The sequence below is a fragment of the Bos mutus genome, chromosome 12, assembly GCF_027580195.1.
Source record: "Bos mutus isolate GX-2022 chromosome 12, NWIPB_WYAK_1.1, whole genome shotgun sequence".
NCBI lineage: Eukaryota > Metazoa > Chordata > Mammalia > Artiodactyla > Bovidae > Bos > Bos mutus.
This window is the reverse complement of record NC_091628.1, coordinates 48,435,003-48,455,964: the sequence shown is the minus strand read 5'-3', so window position 1 is coordinate 48,455,964 and position 20,962 is coordinate 48,435,003. Positions and strand designations below refer to the sequence as shown.

General features: G+C 39.2%; 1 protein-coding gene across 1 annotated transcript in view; it reads left to right on the top strand.

The window, feature by feature from the left end:
- KLF12 (KLF transcription factor 12) overlaps positions 1-18,638 on the top strand; it is a 439,404-nt gene extending 420,766 nt beyond the window's left edge. The window contains 1 exon segment of the mRNA XM_070380584.1: positions 8,748-18,638. Within this exon segment, the coding sequence (XP_070236685.1) occupies positions 8,748-8,929 (182 nt within the window). The 3' untranslated portion in view covers positions 8,930-18,638.
- The last annotated feature ends 2,324 nt before the right edge of the window (positions 18,639-20,962 follow it).

Sequence of the window (20,962 nt, the reverse complement as noted above, 5' to 3'; positions counted from 1 at the left end):
GAAGTTGTGGGAGCAGCCATGGGTACCAAGGAGAGCCTCTGCAGGTGAGGAGTCAAAGCCTGAATCTCAATGAACATTTATGTGACAGGTAAAGGAAGGTGTCTGAGAAGAAGCTGAGGAAAAGACTACCAGGAACAGGAAGATCAATACTCTAACTACCTGGAAATATGGGCTTCCCAGGTGACGCTAGTGGTAATGAACCCGCTTATCAATGCAGGAGACTTAAGAGACATGGGTTCGATCCCTGGGTTGGGAAAATCCCCTGGAGGAGGTCCTGGCATACTCACTCACTATTCTTGCCTGGAGAATCCCATGAATAGAGGAGCTTGACTGGCTGTGGTCCAAATGATCGCAAAGGGTCGGACAGACATAGCACCTGGAAATATAAACTCAGAACAGCCAAATAAAGAATCACCCTTAGACCTTGAACTGTTGCTTTCACTGAAGTACATGTTTATTATAGGATATTTTTCACTTCCCTTGTATTTTATTTCTAGGTGCAGGGGGCTAGGCTCCTGTGGGTTAACGTATTGTCTCTCCTATCAGTAGAAATTCATATTCTCTCAGTCTGCTTGGCCAGGTCTGACTGGATATTCTGGTTTATGAAAGCAGCGATTTAAGATTGAGAAGCATTATAGGAAAATGGTTAAGACTGTGACCTTGGGTGTCAGATCCTGGGTTCCAGTCCCACCTCCACCTGCTACATACTAACTCTGGGTGAAGTGGGGTTGCTTATAGCAACTTCATGAGGAAGTTAAGAGTCAACATTAAATGAATTCAGATCCATACAGCTCTTAGGACCAAGTGGGATATGTGGAAAATACTATCTACTGTAGCAAAGATTATACTTATCAAAGAAATTCATTATAGAATTGTATGGAAAAGAAAGAAGAGGCCCACTTGTTTACACATAATGAAACAGAAAGTCAATTAATTCAGTCCAGACAGTTCTTGGGGAGGATGCTAAAATACTAATCACTTGTCTGAATTGACAAGACCAAATGAATCAAAAAAATTATAGAATAATTTGGTCTGCGTGGCCTATAAAGAAGTTTTATACTTACTAGGAAAAACCAGTATCAGGATTGGCATCCATTTACCTGCAGATCTTAATTCCTTCCTGAAAAATAACAAATGACATTTATTTTTAGCTTCATGTTATTTTTATTTCTTGGCAGAAACAGAAAAACCTTGAATTTCATAACTGTAGAATTCAGGATCCTTTACTGAGCACCTCTCGTTTGCTGGGCACATGGCACGTATATTTCTAAGTTTCACAACTGGATAAGTATTCCCATTTTATAGACCAGCAAGCTGGGATTGGGTCCGGATGGAGTTTCAGAAAGCTTTACTCTCTAGCCTGAGATCCAGTCACAGATTGGCGACTGAGCCTTATTGGACCATGCATTCCGCTTGACCATGCGTTCCAAGTGTTAGTCACTCAGTCATGTCCAACTCTTTGTGACCCCGTGGACTGTTGCCCGCCAGGTTCCTCTGTCCATGGGATTCTCCGGCAAGAATACTGGAATGGGTAGACATTCCCTTCTCCGGAGTATCTTCCTGACCCAGGGCTTGAACCCCGGTCTCCTGCATTGCAGGCAGATTGTTTACCATCTGAGCCACTAGGGAAGCCCATGCATTTAAAGCCCGTGCTATTTTCTGCCTCTTTAACACCAGCAAGAAGGCAGGTGCCTCGTCTACCCCTGGACAAGCCAAGGGCCTGTAACCTCAGCTCTAGGTTTCTGTTTCCTCATTTTCAAAGTCCCTGATTTCCTTCCAGATCTAAGATTCTGTGAACTCTTATGAACTAATGTGACAGAAACCAGAAGACAAGATAGGAATCTTGATTCTGGTGTTTTTTCCCCTCATATGCAAATACCATTCCTCAAGTGAAACCGATTGTCACAGCAAGTATGTTGAGTCTTGAGTGTGATGAAGCTCATTTGTCAGTGTCTGGGGCCCCCCCTGACTTTACACAAGTTAAAGAGGGACACATTTCAGAAGTACACTTCGGCACTGAAGAACATGCCTGTGTTTCCTGTTGGAGAAGGTGGTTTGTTTTGTTTTGTTTTTTTGGTTGCTTGAGAAAATAATAGAGAAAAGCTGATGTGAGGACATGGGCGTTTTGTTTCACCGGGAGCTTTGGCAAACTGCACATTCCTTTTCTGGTGTTGCTCACACGTCATTTTAATATGAAAAGGCACCTGTCTTTTGTCTCAGGACACATTTACCTTTCAGCATTTCAGATGGTGAAACGGGAGGTACCCGAAAAAGTTATTTTTGTTTCATGGGTTTTGGGAATCCATTCAATACCTGGTGTTTTCTTTAGACTTTATTATGCCTTCTGCTGGGTAAATGTCATGGAAATGCATTGAGTGACTCTTAAGCCTTTTTTTAACCAAAATTGAAAGAGACAGCAGTTCTCATAATAAGTCAGTTTGTTGACTGTTTGAAGAAAAAAAACCCTGATGAGAGTTCTCATTTTCCCAGGATACTTAATTAGAATATTATTTAAATAATGCTTGTGAATATATACGTGTATAAACACACACACACACACAGAGGCCATTGTGGATATAAAAATTGTATTAACTTGAACCCCCAATGTGGAATTAAGAGTGTTTTCAAACAGAAATTAACAGACTCTCTTTTTGGGTATGTTCTCTTTTTAATCTTTTCAGGACCCTTTAAAGAAATTGGAGGGCTTGTTATTAGTTTTGGTTAACATTTTCCTTTTTCAGAGATTTTCATAGTTTAGATCAGTTTTTACAAAGAACTGAAAGAGGACAGGTTATGCTGAAAAATGGTCAAAAGGTAGAAATGGCTTATGAATTGGTCTTGGGACTTAGAGACCTTCACTTCAGAATCGAAAGCCTAAAATAACTGCACCCCAGGGTAAGCGTAGTGTTACCCATCTTCTTTCTTTGATTTTTCTTAGACATTAGCAACTTGATGTCTGGACTTAAAAAAAAAAAAATCAGTAAGACATTGATGAAGACATATAATACACCATTTCCTATCATTTTATTACTCCATAGGATTAATACAGGCAATAAAAATCAAAGGTGATCTGATGGTGGAAGCAAAACTTCTGATTATTTTGAAAAAATACTTAAATACATTTTCAAAGACTTTGCTCCTGAGAATTTTAAGTATATTTGTGAGTTAGACAAAAAAAAAAAAAAAGATGGGCATGCTATTTTATTTTTAGCCTATTTCTAGGAAAAACAGTTTTGAATAACACATTTGCAGAATTCTGATTCAGATGAGTTTAAGGACAATTCACCATTCTTGAAGAAACTGCTAGAAATTCTGTTTACTGTCACCACCATTCAGACTGCTGCAGAGCAGCTGTGCATCAGAGAAGCACAGATCCTGGGAGATAGATGTCCAACTCCTATTATTGTCCAAATCAACCCTTTCCATAGGAAACTATACATGGAAAATTCATCTCCTCTTCTGTCCCCACCACATTAGAGTGAGTGTTCTATTTTCTGGTAAGATTTAAAAGAAAGAAGGGCAGATGGATGAAGGATTCTCTCCATTATATCTTTTCAGGACTCATTTATACATATTACAGTATATCTTACAAACTTATTATCATCTTAATTAGTTTACTCACGTTGTGAAGTTAGTTTCTCTTATTGTAATTTATTTATAAGATTGTACCCCTTAAATTGCTTCAACACACAAGCGTACACTATAACATCCAGTTTCAATACAAGGTCATAGTCCCAATGCATTGTTTTTGTATCCATTTTTAAAACTTAACTAGTCCTGAGAGAGCATTGATTGATCTTTATTTTTTAATGAAATGCTGGGCACTCAGCAGATACAACAGAAACCTAGGTCAGTCTTGAGCAAGGAGCAGAAGCCTGCTCTCTACCTGGTCTGAGCAGCCGTCTTGTTCCCTTCTCCCCCAGACCTCAGCCTCTAGTTGTGAAGAAAGATGTGAAGATCTTATTTTCTTTTTCTCCCCTCTTCTTTTTTCTAAGTATGGAGATAGAATACCCAAACTCTTGTTTTATTAATGAGGAAATGGGTATAAGAAATACTGTACAACAAATATTTCTGAATATTAAAAAGAAAATATACATTTTTGTAAGGAAAGTTTCAAGGAAAACTCATCTATTGCTCACATAATTGTTTACTGTTTTCTGATACAGGTTCTCCCTGACCCTCCCCACCCCAGATGAGGATATTTACATTATTTTTTTTATGCATTCATTCACCACTTTATATTCTTCTCAGTGGTAAAGAATCCACCTGCCAATGTAGGAGATGCAGGTTTGATCCCTGGGTCAGGAAGATCCCCTGGAGGAAATGGCAGCCCACTCCAGTATTCTTGTTTGAAAATTCCATGGACAGAGGAGCCTGCCGGGCTGTAGTCTGTGGGGTTACAAAGAGTGGGACATGACCCATCTGAGCATGTGTGCATTAACCACTTATCCCCTAATAACTTATAAGCTTACATATTATTTTCATTGGTTTTATTCATGAAGTAGGGTTATATCTGCCTCTTAAATATTTTGGTGAGCTTGTCTTTCATGACCATTATTGTACCTGATTCCACCTCACAGAATACTTCCCAGATTTTGCACTAAGTCTCCTGCTCCATATTTGTGGGCCCACAGAAATCCTTGTGATAGTTGTTTTCTCTGCTTATCCTTTAAAATGTCCACCTGAGAAATGATGCCAAACATCTGAGCTCCTGTTTTCTGATCCTTCCTCACGTGTGTCCTCCTTTCCATTCTCAGTAGAATTATAGTTGGTCATCTTGCATGGTGGTCATGGTGGCACAGCTGTATTGAAAGGTGATGGAGTTGGGTGAGGCTCCATCACTGTAGAATCAGTGCTGTTTGGTTACCAGGTAAAACATACAGAGATGTTCCTGACCCCACTCATCCTCATAAGGAAGATTTACTCATTAGTGTGCTTTTATAATGAGCAGACGAGATCCTGAAGACTTTTAAAACCCTGATGGAATTGGGTGAGGCTTTTTAGAGAATCACTCATTTCGTGAACCAGAACCTTCAGTTTAAAGCAATGGACATGACATGTCATGTGTGTTCATTACTGAGAGGACTGTTAGAATTTTAGTCAAGGATCCTGAGTTAAGAGTAAGTGATTATTTTATCACCAAAATATTCCCTCACTTACCCATCCCAGACTAGCAATGTATGTTATATAACCTGATAAAGTTAACATAATCAGAAAGCCTGCCCCAAGCTGAGGTACCCTTCACTTACATCAAGGGTCAGCAAACTTCCTGTAGTAAACCTTTTAGATATTGCAGGTCATACCTTCTTATTGCAATACTCAATTTCACTGTCACTGAAAAACAGCCATAAACAATATGCAAACAAATGAGTGAGATGGTGTTCCAATAAAAACTTATTCATGGATGCTAAAACTTGAGTCTCATATGATTTTCACATGCCATGAAATAGCCCTCTTTGGTGGGTTTTTTTTTTTTTTTTCAATGATGTAAAAGTGTGAAAATTGTTCTTAGCTTGCAAGTTGCACGAAACAGGCCGCCAACTGGATTTGGCCTGGGGGCCACATTTTCCCACACCTCCTATAGATTTTCAAGTGGAAAGGGCACAAGTACCATTATTAAACAGTCAAATTAAAAGTAAGAGTATGTCTGTTATAATCTGGGGAAGAAACTGGAGAAAATAGGTGCCTAAATTTGGTGTTCAAGGAAATACAGAGAGTCCCCAAGACAACAGACTGTCCCCATGATGGCCATGCCAGCCTCTAGCATCCTTCTTGCTCTGAAACAGAAGCCTGTCTCCTTCTATTACCTCTCCTTACTTCCAGGCCCATCCCAGGTCTGGGGCCCCTTCCTCTCACTTTAACTGCAATGGCAAGATGAGAGTATGGCAGCTTTTCTAACCCTGGTCATATTCATACTGCACTTTCCCAGCAAGATAGAAACACATGTCCTCTCAGCACACAACTGAGCAGTGCTTTTCCTCAATTAAAATCTTTTATTCTTTTTTTCTTAGACCTGTACTCATTGTAGCTGGTTCCATACACAACAAGAGATATCTAGGAGATGCCTGTTGGTGACAATGTCTTAGTGCCCCAAAAATGAATGTGCTTTTGAAGATACAATTTTTATCAAGCTCAGCTTAGTAGAACCTATGTTCATGATGTAAACTTCAAAAGCATGTAGTGATGACACGTCAGTAAAAGTATTTTAGCAGTTACCATGGATATACTGTATGTGCGTGCATGCTTAGTCATATCCAACTCTTTCCGACCCTATGGACTGTAGCCCACCAGGCTTCTCTGTCCCTGGGATTTCCTAGGCAGGAGCCCTGGAGTGGATTGCCATTGTCTCCTCCAGGGGATCTTCCTGATCCAGGGATCAAACCCACATCTCCTGCATCACAGATGGATTCTGTATCACTGAGCCACTTGGGAAGCCTGGATATACTGTATAGTGGACTGCCGATCTTCTTAAATTATGGGTTTTGCTGACTCTTTTTTAAAAAAATTTCTGTTAAATTCTGATCAGTCAATACCTGTCTGTGCAGATTTTTGTCTCTAGAGAACATCCAGAATGAGTCAGAAGTGAGGTTTTGGATTAAGCTGGTCATTAGGCATCTACTTGACAGGAGCCCTTCCAGAGTAACCTGGAGCTTTCTGTGGGTCACAGTTAGTGCACCAGTATTTCTAGAGTTAACTGAGCTGTACTATTCATGCTCTTCTGTGAAAGTGCCACTTGAACCCAAAAGGACCTATATAGTTAACATTCATTTAACAGTTGAACAAAAACTGCTGAGTCTGGTTCAGTCCAGTTTTCCCACGTAGGCATGACTTGTACATCTCATTTACAGGGCTTAGTGGTTGCCTGTGTACACACCTCTGTGTGAGCATGTCTGTGTTTGTATTGCAGTTTTATTAATTTATTCAAACACTATTTAACACATACTCTAAGCTCTGAGGATACAGAAATAGATGTGATTCTTAATCTCTATGTTCAGAAACTGGTAAAGGGGAAAAGCATCTAGACAAAATCTGTATGATATATTGTGATAGGTGACAATAGAAATAGGAGTTGAATAATTGGAAAGTAGAATCAGCATTGTCTGAGGATGTGACAAAGTTTCGATGGGAAAAAGAATTTGGAGCATAGTGAAAAACACTGAGTTTGGAACCAAACACATCTATTTACTGGCTTCAGGCAAGTTATTTCACTACATTCATCCTCAGTTTTATCACCTGTAAAATGGATTTAACAAAACTCACTTTGCAACTCTGTATGTTTGTGTGCTTAGTCACTAAAGTCATGTTGGACTCTTTTGTGATCCTGTGGACTGTAGCCTGCCAGGCTCCTCTGTCCCTGGGATTCTCCAGAAAAGGAGACTGGAGTGGGTTGCCATGCCCTCTTTGAGGAGATTGCAGCTCTGTATCTTGGGGTCTAAAAGTCATGTGGCTCAGTTGTATAAAGAATCTGCCTACCAAAGCAGGAGACGCCAGAGACATGGGGTTCAATCCCTGGGTCAGGAAGATCCTCTGGAGAAGGAAATGGCAGCCCAGTCCAGTATTCTTGCCTGGGAAATCCCATGGACAGAGGAACCTCGTGGGCTATAGTCCATGGGATTGCAAAGAACTGGACGCGACTGAGCACACACACATGTTGGGGTCAGCCAATAGCTCTGCTCCTGCCTGAGGCCTTTTCACCAGACTCCACGTGGGGCCAAGCAGTGTGTGGTTAACTATTGGATGGAGGGGGCAGAAGAGAGATCAGTTCTTGTGGGGTTACCTGAGGACAGGGCTTCCATTCTGAATGAGAGCCAGGAAAAAGCACACCTGGGTCAGCTATTGTCTCTCTTCCCCCCAGAACCCATTTGGACAGCGGATAGCGTATCTCTTCCCAACAAAGCCTTTGCATATTTTACTGTCTTTACAAGTTGACTGAGGGATGTGGTCAAATTACATACTTCTTCGGACTGTTTTTTGCTGTGGGTTTCAACACTCAGACCAACCTGATGATTCCTCAGGACTTGGCCTAATTCTTAAGTCCCTGAAGAAGATATTTAAACTTCACACTACTAAGATATCTAGGATTCTTTCCCAGGAGACAAACAGTTGTTTGTTTGTTATTTAACCTTTAAGTCATGCCCAACTCTTTGTGACCCCATGGACAACAGTAGTTTATACATAATATAAATAATAACTTTATAAATAATAAGTACCTAGTACCTAATTTCTGGGGGTGGTAGAGTGCTTTACCTTTTGATGAAATTTTGTGTGGCTGATAAAAGGACAGTGTACCCTAAAATAGCCTTTAAGTATCTAAGTGATGCACGTTTGAGAGCAGTATTGCAACAAAGCATACAAATCATTACCCTTTATAATTCTTTGTGAGTTTCAATCCTTTGGCCACATCAGCCTAGGTAGAGCTCTCTCACATGCCTTTCTGGTCTACCCATGGTGATTATACACCAGAGTTACCAGTTTATGCCTCCTGATAGTTTGACTGCAAAGTAACTTACCCATAATTGAAGATGCAAGTGTTAAGTAACCTCCCCACTGTCACCGCAAAGAGAGATTAGATCGAAACCCCCATCTGTGCGCCCCAAGACCTGCTGGCAAGGGTGGCTAGGTTTCTTGACAAAGGACCACCAAACGGAAAATCCACTGAGAACAGTCGTGTCCCCAGATAATCACATTGGCTAGATTGTTCAGGGGAAATGATGGAGCACGGCGTTATATCCCTTTGTCTCTTCTAGGAGAGAAACCCTACAAGTGTACCTGGGAAGGCTGCACCTGGAAGTTCGCGCGCTCGGATGAACTGACGAGGCATTACCGCAAACACACGGGAGTGAAGCCATTCAAGTGCGCAGACTGTGACCGCAGCTTCTCCCGGTCAGACCACTTGGCACTGCACCGCCGGAGGCATATGCTGGTGTGAGGAAGGCTGCTTGTCCAGCTGAGCGTAAGAGCTGGATCTCTTAGCGGCACCCCATTCAGCAGGGCTGGATCCCCTTCACAGTGTTAACACAAAAGGGCATCACCATCCCACGATGTCTGAAAGCAGAGCAGGAAAAAGAAGTGGTAACACTTCTCCTTTCGGTCTGAAGGTAACCCCCCCGTCACGACTACACAAGAAACGACTTCACGCTGGCCTGGGAGATCGGTGACACAGATGCTGAAGAGACAGGCATTGTTTTCCGTGCTGTGTCCTCTGCCATTTCAAGATGTTTGTAGTTTGTACATTTTCTGAGCTGTCAGACGTTTTGTTATTGATACTTTTAAAGGTCGTCTACCACAAATTGATGGCTAGAGCAAGACCTTGTAAATTTGGATTATTCTCCCATCATCCCACCCCTGATCCCCTTTTTACAAGTAAGATATTAATAGAACCCACATCCAATCTGTTACCAGCAAGCAGCCTGAAAGTAGAAAAGAAGAAACTGTTGGAGAGGTTCCATTACCTGAAAAGAAAGGAGCGCTCAGGCAGCCCTTTTGCAATAGTGATGGTGACCACTAGATATCACTGCGACTTGTCATTATGCCATGCCCTGGAGAAAACCAACATTGATTCTTTTCATCTGTTTGTTGTTGATTGTTTTTGTTTTGTTCTGCTTCTGTTTTGTTCATCTGTTTGAGCAGAGGGGCAGCGACATTTCAGTTGGAGTCTAGTCCTGGTGTCTGCCCTGGCGTGGATGGGCACAGAGTCGTTCTGTAGTTGAATAGGAAGAGCCTGTCTAAAAAAACTACTGCCCCACTTCAAATTGCAGTGTTCTGTCAGCTAGGCATCATCTCTTCCTGCCCCTAGTATTTGATTACAAGGAATCGGGGGAAAAAAAACTTTCTTAGACACACTGGCACCAAGGTAAGAGGTGGGGCGGCCCAGGCAAAGTCAGTGAACATGAAAAAATCAGACAAAGCAGAGATGGAAATAATGCGCCTCTTGAGGAGAAAAGCAATAACGAATAAAAGGACTTTCCTACAATCACTTCACTGAGGACTCACGTTACCAATTTTCATACTTACTAAAGGGATTGTAAAAACACCCCAGCATTTTAGAGGTCTTGGCTACATTTACAGCACTGAGGTAATCTTTCTGCTGTTTGTTGTCCTGCTTGGTTGAGTACCACAATTAAAGATTATGCTCCCCCTTTTCTTGTTTGAAAACAGTCATTTGGTGACTAGAGAGGCCACGGAGGCATAGCTGGGAATTAACTGTTGGGTGAATGGGTCAGTTCTCCTTGGAACTGAGTCAGTGGGAAGGGAATGCTCCCCAAGGAAAGCCTGACATGGTGCTAGTTTCCACCCTTGGAGAGCCAAGGATAAATGACTCTCCAATAGGTTCTTCTCTATAGATTTCATTTTCTAAACTATATTAGGACCCAATACAACGGCATCTGCAGGGATGAACTCACTCATCCTGTGCTGAGGGTGAGAGGAAATTATAGTCCCGTAAACCCCTTGAGTTATGAGCCTTTTTTGCAACTAGCGAAGTCTATAGTAAACAAAGCAATACATCACCAATGAGCATTCTTTCAGAAAAATTACCATATTTTTTCCCCCACTAAAAGCTGAATTTTTTCAGCTTTCTGTAGCCAAGGGGCTTGGTAAGGTTTTATTGTCATTGCTGTTATTGTTAAGATTTTTTTTATAGCTTAGATATAAGAAGTTGCCAGCATAGACCTTTGCATTATATTTTAATTACAAACACTTGATTTGGGAAATTGCACAAATTGTCCTCACAATATTACTAGCTCATTTTTAAAGATTTGAACATTCTGAAATAATTTCTGGTTCTAGAAATATCCTCTTTAGGATTATCTTCTAATTCAGATAATCTTAATTCTGATGAAGCAAAAAACTAGAAACATTGGAACAAGGATAACTTGTGTTGGATGGCATTAAAAGGAATGTTTTTAATGTTCAAGCAAGAGCATAATGATTTTCAGGTCAAATTCTGTCTTCAAAAATACATGCTCTATATTTTCTGCCAGGTCTGAAAAATTCATCAGGCAATTTCCCTCCAACAAGGGCTGCAGTTCTATGGATAAATAGCTTCTGTAGCTACACAGTGTACTGCCCACGAAGCACTGGGTTTATGGCTTTTTGTTTTTTTTCTTTTACACCAACTGGAAAGTTTTACCTGTACTGTAAGCAACTCATGCATTTCATTGCCTGTGACCATTTTGAATAGAAAGGCCAGTGTTGGTTACTGGTCAGTGGCAAAGAACACAGAGCATGGTGAACACAGCTGTGAAGCCCTCTACTAGTCCTAGAATTTAGTTGACAGGTAATAGGTGAATCACTTAGGTGAACGGCAGACGATTTAATTCTGCTTTCTCTCATAAGAAGGGCCAGTCCTTTTCTCTGCTGAGAGATCCTGAGAGTGTTACAGGTAGAAATGGTTTTTAGAATTCATAGAACTGACAGGCAGTAGGAGCTTCCTCAGTGACAGCTTGATTTAAATTTAGCACAGAATGAGATGAGCTGCTCCCCTCTAATAGCATAGGAAAAATTAAGGGACGTGAGCTTGTCTGCTTGCCTTCTGAAGGTGGGAACCCAACTGAGACAATAAGTTTACTGATAAAACCTGTCAGCATTATGCCATTTCCCCCTTTTGATGTATTGATACTTCTAAGGAGGGAATCCAAGCACAAGTAGTGAATGAGTTGCTGATCTGGTCCCAGACTGAAACTTACCTGAGGCTTGTCTTGAAGCATAGCAAATAATCCTTGGTGAATTTTCTACAAGTGTTTTCCCCATAGAAAGGAAGGTGGTTTGGAAGAGAAGGAATTACATTTTTAAGTAAGAATATCTTCAGGCACGGAAAAGCCTCCTGCGTCTCATCTGATGTCTGTTCTAGCCTGTTTTAAAAAGCACAGTAGATGATTAACAGCAAAAAAGGAGTAAAATCCAAAGAATTTCTCAGTTGTACCCTAACAGGATGCATTCTGTGGTGTTAAATTTGAAGTCGTTCAGTTTGCAGCTGGGCATATGTGTATGTTTGGGAATTTAGACACAGGTAGCTATAATGGCTTTGGAAGCTACAGTTGACCTGACTGTCTCTTTGCATTGTAGAGATTGAGTTCAAGGAAGTTAATGTTATTTGAAAAGTTAAGAAGTTCAGACATTGAAGTTTTAATAGATCCCCTCCTCATATTCTGATCTTAGATTGTTTGTGTAAAGATTCACACTTCCCCATCTTAGTTCCAGCCCCATCCCATCAACTGCATGTGGACTTTGAGAAGCCTGCTTGATAACTTGTCTTAAGTTTTATTAAGGCATTTAGAGTAAAATTTCTAATGGCTTTACCATAAAATTACACTGTTGCCTGAAATTACTTTTATGGAACACTATGGGACATTTATTTTCAAAGGCAGTTGAATAACAGTAACACAAACCACATTTTTTATTGCAAAAAAAAAAAAAAAAAAAAAAAAAAAAAAAAAAGAGCACTTTTTGTTCACTTTAAAGTTTAAGTGGAAAATAGAGGAACTTCAGGTGAAAAAAACTTGCAAAATACTACAGTGTTTACAGATGCCAGTTCTAGATGATTAAAAAGGCCATTCTCATTATGGTTGAAATTTGGATCAGCTTCTACAAAGATTGTATTCATTTTTATGCAATTGTTTTAACTTCAAATTGCTATTTGTGTTTTCAACATAAATACAATTCTGCACTTTGAAATCAGTTCATTAAAGTGATAACATATATATGGATAAAGATGCAGTATTCCTTACTCTGTACTTTATTTATTATACTTACCAAAGTTGCAATTGAGTAAATCTGGTGAGGTGAGGCCTTCAAATGTATTAATACGCCTTTGTTATATTGTTATGACTGCTTAGAAGTGTAGCCATGATGTTGTTAATAAAGGTGTCTTAATGTTTATAGTGAGGAATGACAGAATTTCAGCAGTGCTAAGAATACCAGCGTTCGTGATATGTTGAGTTACAGTCTTTGTAAAGGATTGAGCGTGAGATAACTCATGTGAATCTTAGTAGGCCCAGGAAGCCTTAATATTCATAGTCCATAATCCAGTCTCAGATTTTACTCCTTACTGTTTAAGCGTGTAAATTTAGGAGGTAAATGTATTCTACAATTTCATTGATCATCTCTCTTCCTTCAACTTTTCTGAGGTAGTGCATTTCACACACACAAAAGATGTTTCCATTTGATTTGGTTTGGTTTAGAAAAGGGGTTTGGTAAGCCATGTCTTCCATATCACATTTCTCCGTATCCCCACAATGCCTTCCACTTACGTGTACGGGCAGCCCCAACACATGCACACCTGTATACACACTTGGATATGCAGCAGCCAGTGGACTAATAAATATCAGCAAAGAACTTTTTTAAAAAGAATGAATTTGTAATAATCCATGCTGTCTAGAAATGTAAGTTATTTACCTTATTAGGGAATCAGCTTATAATGCTATATATGACTTTGCCTGCATTTTATAGTTAAGAAGTGTACATAAAAATTTTAAATGCTATATTTTCACAGTTTCATTATAGAATAATGTCTGTTTAGCAATCCATGTCCATTGGTACTTTAAATATGCTAAATACTGTGCAATTGCAATAGAAATTCAGATTTTCATAAGAAAATGAAATAGGATACTGCATCTTAAAAAAATAGAGTGAAGATATTTTACTGTATTAGTAACATATGTGATAGTGGAAAAAAGTATTTTCAAACTCACAAATTTTACAGAGGTTGTAAATAGTTTGATGAAGTATGTTGGGAAAAAGAGCTTCTAGTTTTCATCACAATAAAAAAGAAAAAAAACTTGTTCAGATATGCCTTGTGTATCTTACACACAATTAGTGATATTGCCGTGGGGACTCTGTTCTGCCTTGTCAGGGCATAGCCCTTGTGCTCCCTAACAAAATGGAGTGGCCACTTGTCTCAGTTTAGCCAGGATGGTTTAGAATGCAGTGAAGTCATTTTAAGTTGCAGCACAGTGATTCCAGATGCATGCTCTTTGCCTGTAAAGAGGAAAACAGCAGCACAGGATTTCCTTGTGTTAAAAAAGCATCTAGCAGTTGTTTTTTTTTTCTCAGTTACCTTCCTCCTCGATGCAGTAATTCTTGATCAAAACAAATGCACACCCTCTGCAGGTGTTTCTGTTTGTTAAATCCCAGAGAGAGTACTTTTAGCAGTAGCTGCCTGTTGACAAGATGAATTCTATGGATATGGTCACATGTGAAATGATTCTGTCCTGGCAATAGGAATAAACTAATGCCCATTTTCAGAAATGAATTAAAAGCTGAAAGTGCCTGTCAATAAATTTTATGACCAATGAGATATTCCTGTACTTTTACACAGCAATAATTCTTTTTCAACCTGGGTTTTTCCCCCACCTTTGGGAAACACGCACACAGAGAAAATATATGCACACAATAAATTGAATCTGTTCATATACACCCTCAAAAATTGTTTGGTGTGTTCTAAATATATTTCATCTTGCTTATGTTAGCATTTCTTAATCTTTCTTACAGAGTATACGAACACCTGTCTAAACTTATTATCTACAGTATACATCCTGGCACGTGACATTTATAATTTTGAGATGAAAACTTCACTGTGATTTGTCCGAAACTTATGAAGCACTTCTTTGTAGTCCAAAAAGTTTTGCTCAGTTAACAAAAGCCAGTTTATTAAGAGCAAAACACTATAGACATTTGTTCCTTTTCCTTTATTTTATCCACTAATATCAAATGCACAAACCTATACCTTTCTTCATTTCCCTTCCCCCTAATATTTCCTGTTGTCATCTAAGAACCATTTTGGAGTGAATATTAACACAATTGTTTCTCCCCAAATGTCCACTGAAGTAAAACTGACATGTAGTAAGCCTAGCCTTGACCGAGGTTTACAGTTAGTCCTGGAAATGACCAGATTTACATTCAGAACATCACAATGTGTTCCTACCATTATTTTACTGCTAAATGTAAAGTCGTGAATAGGACTATACAGCATATTATATGAAGAGACAAGAGCCCTGGAAATTCTCCAGTCCCATCATTTCAGAGCACAAATCCATCCAAACAAGCTATCAAGGGGTATCAGTAAAATTATACTCTTTCAGAGCCAAACATTTGGTAAGAGCAATTTTTAAAGTATAACTGTGATTAAACACTCAGGCTTTAGACAGTGAAGACTACCATGATGGACAGTGTTCTCCGGAACCAGACCACAGGATTATTAAACCATCTCCTGTTTCCCCCTCTACGTTTCAGAACAAAAAACAAAGAAGTATGCTAGATGAGGGTATAAAGTAATGATCAAAGTGTCAGAGTAACACTGCTGCGTTCCTTAATCGTACTGAAGGCAAGTTTTTTGACTGGGCTGTTTTCTGCAAGTTGTCTGAAAGTACTAAAAGAACTTGAAAGGTCAGAAGTTCAGCAAATCATGAAAATGCTAGCTGTTCTTTAGTAAATCCTTACTATATGCCAAGCAGTATACTGGGTAATTTTTAGACATAGCACCTCTCGTGTACAACAGTTCTAGATTTCATGGATGGGAAACCAAGGCACAGAGAGGGTGGCTGAGTTGTCTGCAAACAGAAATCAGAGTAGGAGTGGAAGTTTACCTCTCTCAGGCTCCAAAGCCTGTATTCTCCCTGAGGCACTGCCCCACCTGTGTTCCCAAGAGCCAGCTTTCCATACTAACCCTTAAGTAGTTTTATTAGAGATGTGTAGTCATCAGATTTTCCAAACAGGATATAAGGACATGATTTGACAGTGGTACATAACATTTAAAATCAGTCTTCTGAAAATTCACACCTGGAGAATCATTATAAACAAACACCAACTGGCTATCTCCCTGGACTTCTCACCTGCCTCTGAAATGTTCAACCTGGAGATCCAGAATCATTTAAACACTTGGTGGCTCAGACGGTAAGGCGTCTGCCTACAATGCAGGAGACCTGGGTTTTATCCTTGGGTCGGGAAGATTCCCTGGAGAAGGAAATGGCAACCCACTCCAGTACTCTTGCCTAGAAAATCCCATGGATGGAGGAGCTTGGTGCAGGCTACTGTCCATGGGGTCACAAAGAGTCGGGTATGACTGAGCGACTTCACTTCACTTCACTACCTGATGGCATTTTAGAGCAGATTTTCTTGATTCTACGTATTTCTTTATAGGTGGAATAAAGGGTTTTCCACTTGTGTAGACCTTCCAGAGTGTGTTTAATTTGCAGTTGAAAGTTACCTCCATGGAACTAGTTGTTGATAACAAGAGTTGACTTTTGGCGGTTGTAAATGGGCTGGCATCATCATTCAGATGATGAGCGAGAAGGGAGGCCGGAAAATTCCTTTTCATATTTCTCACCTAACAGTACCACCTTGTAATGTTTTCAGTAGTCTTACAAATAATTTGCCTGTAGTATTAGTGTTAGTTTAATTGAATTTTATCTAGGAAGCTGTCCAACATCAGAGAAATGACCCCCCACCCTCCTTTTCTGTGTAGAGCACATTCTCTTGACAGTATTGATTCATGGAAGTACTAATGGGCTTAGAAAACATTTGGAGAATGTCATTTCTCATGATGTTTCTTTTTCTGAAAATGAATCTCCTGAATTACAATCTTTCTCCCTGTTATTTGGCTGAGGGAAGAGATAAAACTTGTGTAAACAAATTTCCTCCCATGCTGAAAGCAAGTGTTTCGTGTACACACAACCCATTGCAGAAAAGGGCTCTTTCAGTTAATTGAGTTTCAAAACAAGCAATAATTTCTCCACAGCAAAACCACAACATTAAGCGAGTTGAAAAGAGATGAATAGTGGAAATAGTCACATCGGTACTTTATCTTTCTGGATTATATCTCTAGAAATTTTAAATGTTTGAGGCAACAAATTCTGCCCTTTGTGCAAAGCAAGAACCAATGACTCCTGTGTGAATTAGTATATCTTGCTTTTTCCAAATGCAGGTTGAAGACGAGGGTAGAATTTGGATCAAATTCTAGTCAAAGTGCTCAAGTAATCAAAAAGTAGGATATTGTAGGGACATACCAACATCTTCCCTTTTTGCTAATGTCATGCTCCTAAAATATAGCATAAAACATTTTAGAAAATGATGTTGCCCTACTTGTGTTTCTGGTTATCCCATAGCAGAATTTTGTATTTACATCCAGACTACAGGATGTATTTTGTCCCTCAGAACTTGAGTATATTGGACGGGTATAGTTGAACTGGGGCACTGGTGCCTATATTCAAGGCTCTTTCCTATCAACTTGTCTGTCTACACTTTGTTGTGTTTAAAAATTCATTAAAAAAACAAAAAACCACCATCCCAACCCCGCCCTATGGAATGGTGGCCGTATTGTTTTGTTCATGTCTGTGTGGGACACGTTGCATCACATAGCAAACCAACTCCCCGTGGATGTGAGATAACTACTTAAAAAACCAGCTTGAAAACATCGTCTTCTGTATTATGTCATCCTGTATCATAATGCAATTATGTGTATCATAACGTGCTCATTTTAAAAAAGAGAAACCAGCAAATTCATGTTTGTCCATAGAAGAATGTATTCAGAACTTTCTGTGTTGTGAAATGATGAGAACAGACCACGTTTAAGATATACCCACCTGCCACTTAAAATGACTTAGTTATAATTAGTAGTAGTCTAGACGTTGCTCTCAGTGTGTGGGGGTCAGTTCAAACGTCATCCTCTTTTGAATAAATCTCTCGGTGGTATTTGAAAAAATACATGGGAATAAAGAAAAATATCATCTTTGGCCAAATCAAGCAGGCATCTTTTTCCTTTCCTTGACACTTAGCTCATTCTACTTGCTGATTGGATTACAAGAGCTGTGTAAAAAATACAAAAACATCCTTTCGTTTACAAAACAGTTATTCTAGGCTTGAAGCCTCTGAACAGCAAATCAAATAGATGTGCTGCGTCTGATTCACTTATGTAATTTTACAAAAGGCTCCTGGGTCTCTGACCCCAGAGAGTTAGAATACCCAGAGGAGGTCCTCTGCATTAAAGGATTAAAACCCCCAAGGATGCTGGCAAGCAAATGTATTAATTTCTTAAATCTTCATTTGGTTTTCTGTTCAGAGTTTTAATTGCAAATGAATTTATTTCTCCAGCTTATCTAAAGATCTAATTTCCCAATAGTTTCCTCTGCATTTATATACTCTGTAGTGTTTAGGCAACCCCTGTTATAAGTTTATTAATATTATGTAAGTGTTGTTCTTGTATTTATGTATAGTGTATGTATTGTAAATATACTCAGAGCTTTTTTCCTTTTACTGTAAAATGGTGATCTTTTTTTTTTTTTTGCCCTACGATAATGTAAAGGGAGACCCTCCTAATGAGATTCTCTCAGAGGATGATTATTCCAGTCTATTCTCAGAGATTTAAATGAACAAGTGTTATCGTTTTTAATGGTGTCTCAGACATATTCTGTTGGTGCATTGCTTTTCTGTATTCAACTTTCCTATGAATTGAGCTGTGAACCGAAATAGAGTTTAAACCTTTAACTGTATGCATTTGTATAATTATCTGAATGAAGGCATGAAGGTTAAATAAAGCATTTTGTATGGAACGAAACTCCCTAATTATTACTAAGGCTGATTCAGACACTTTGGAAATCATAGTTATTACCATACTAATTAAACCTTTGTTATGAAAAGTTTTACCATTTGTGTATAGTAATTTAAAACAGAACAAGATAGACTGTATACTAAAAGGTGAATAGAGGACGTTTTATTTCGTAACAACCAGGACCTAAAGTGGGATTCCTGAAAGTATTTTAATGAGCGTAAAACTAAAAAGTGGTCTAGAAATATGAAGTGATATGAAAACAAGATATTTTTCAGAGCCTAAAATCAAATCTCTGTGAATGAATGAATTACATTATTTTTTGGACTTTGTGTGTCGTTTAAGTGTAGAATGATCTATCTAGCACGTGACAAAGCTGATTCATTTCTATAAAATCTTAAAACAATTATAAGGTTTGGAAAAATAAGACCATTAATGAATGGAAAAGTGAAAGTATTAGTCACTCAGTTGTGTCCCAACTCTTTGTGACTTCATGGACTGCAGCCCACCGTGCTCCTCTGTCCATGGAATACTCCAAGCAAGAATACTAGAGTGTGGTAGCCACTCCCTTCTCCAGGGAATCTTTCCGACCCAGGGATCAAACCCTGGTCTCCTGGATTGCAGGCAGATTCTTTACCTTCTGAGCCACCAGGAAGCCCTTTAATTTAAATAATGCTTAAAAAGCACTTGAAAAATCTAAGTATCCTGCAGTTGTGTTCAGTCACCAGGCTGTGTCTGACTCTTCATGACCCCACGGACTGCAGCATGCCAGGCTTCCCTGTCCCTCACCATCTGGGAGTTTGCCCAAGTTCATGTCCATCGAATCAGTGATGCCATCCAGCGATCTCCTATTAGTATCCTTCACTTGAAGACCTACTAGAAAAAATCCATTCAACAATAAGAATGGTAGGAAATCCTACTAACAATTATATTAAATGGTGATAGATGATAATAAAAATAATATTTGAGTACTTCCTAGATGCCCAGCAGTGTTCTAAGTATTATATTTGTTCTCTTTATTCTTACCAAAATCCTGAGTTAGGTTCTGTTATTATCCTAATTTTACAGAGGTAAAAGTAAGGTACTGTGTTAGGCAACTTTTCCAGTCAGCCTGGTTCTAACACTAGAGAGTCCTTAGCTACTAAAGGGCTACAGGTTAGGAAGATGGAGAAAAAAAAGAAGGTGGGGAGAGAGAATGAGCTGTGATGAATATCATAGAAATATTCAAGAAATATATTTGATTATTTATGTACAAATAAATATTAATAAACCCAATGAATACAATTCTTTATTTCATACTTGGCAAACCATAATGTGGTTTAATAACTCATAAAAATCAGAGACTGAAGTAGATTTTGGCTTACTTTATTACTGCTTCAAATCCTTTTGTAAATGAACTTTAAGTTCGGTGAAATCACTGGGTTGCACTCAGAGACACTGCGCGAGGAGAGCAGTGGGTTACAATTTCCTCCTCCAGGGTATCTTCCTGTCCCAGGGATTGAACCTGTCTCCTACATTGGCAGGCAGATTCTGTACCACTGAGCCACCAGGGAAGCCCATGGATTACAATATATAAATATTGTAAATGCTTAGGGCACCATCTTTGACCCTCCCAAGCCTGGTTGCATCAAGCACCTACCTGAAGGAAGCCTAGAGGAGTGACTCTTCAACCAATGCCAGCCTCCTTGGTAATTTCACAGTGATCACAAGGCCAGTTCTACAGAAGAAATCACTCACTAATTAATTATAAGACTCTTTGACAGTTGAAGCAATAAACTGTAAGTACATTTTTTTTACTGAACTGCTCATGAAGATTTTAGTTGCACCATTTTGGAAATATTCCATTTAGGCAGAAGTCAACAAATTAGGATACTCTATTCTTGTTCTACACTCTGGTGAAGTGTGGCAGTCACTTGCAAGACTGAAGCTAATTCATTCAGGGTCTTCATTTTTGGATATGACTTTGTAACAAAGTGGTAAGTTGGTCGTTCGATTTATGTGTCTTGGGCCTGATTTTTCTGACTGTTCTCTTTAGGCCGTACCAAGCAAGTAGGCCAGCTCTCCAGCTTTGTTCTTGTTTTCCAGTTCATCTCAAAAGACTTTGTCATAAGTGTAGATCAAGGAGGCCAATCTTACGGAATAGATCACCCGATACTGTTATACCCTCAAGGTAATGTATTTGTCAGTGTTTCTTCTACCAAGGGATTCCCCGATCCTTCAACAATAGGTGAATTCTATGGGTACTAGGGATTCTGAAACTTCCTCAGTTCTTACCTTTATTCTTGATGTTTTGCCATAGCTGAGATTTCTCATCTGAATATTGATGGTTTCACTGTTCCTGATTCTGTCCAAGTGAATGACTGCAAAGCCACAGCATGAAAGAATTAAAAGTACAGAAGCAGCTACGTGATTAAGAGTAGA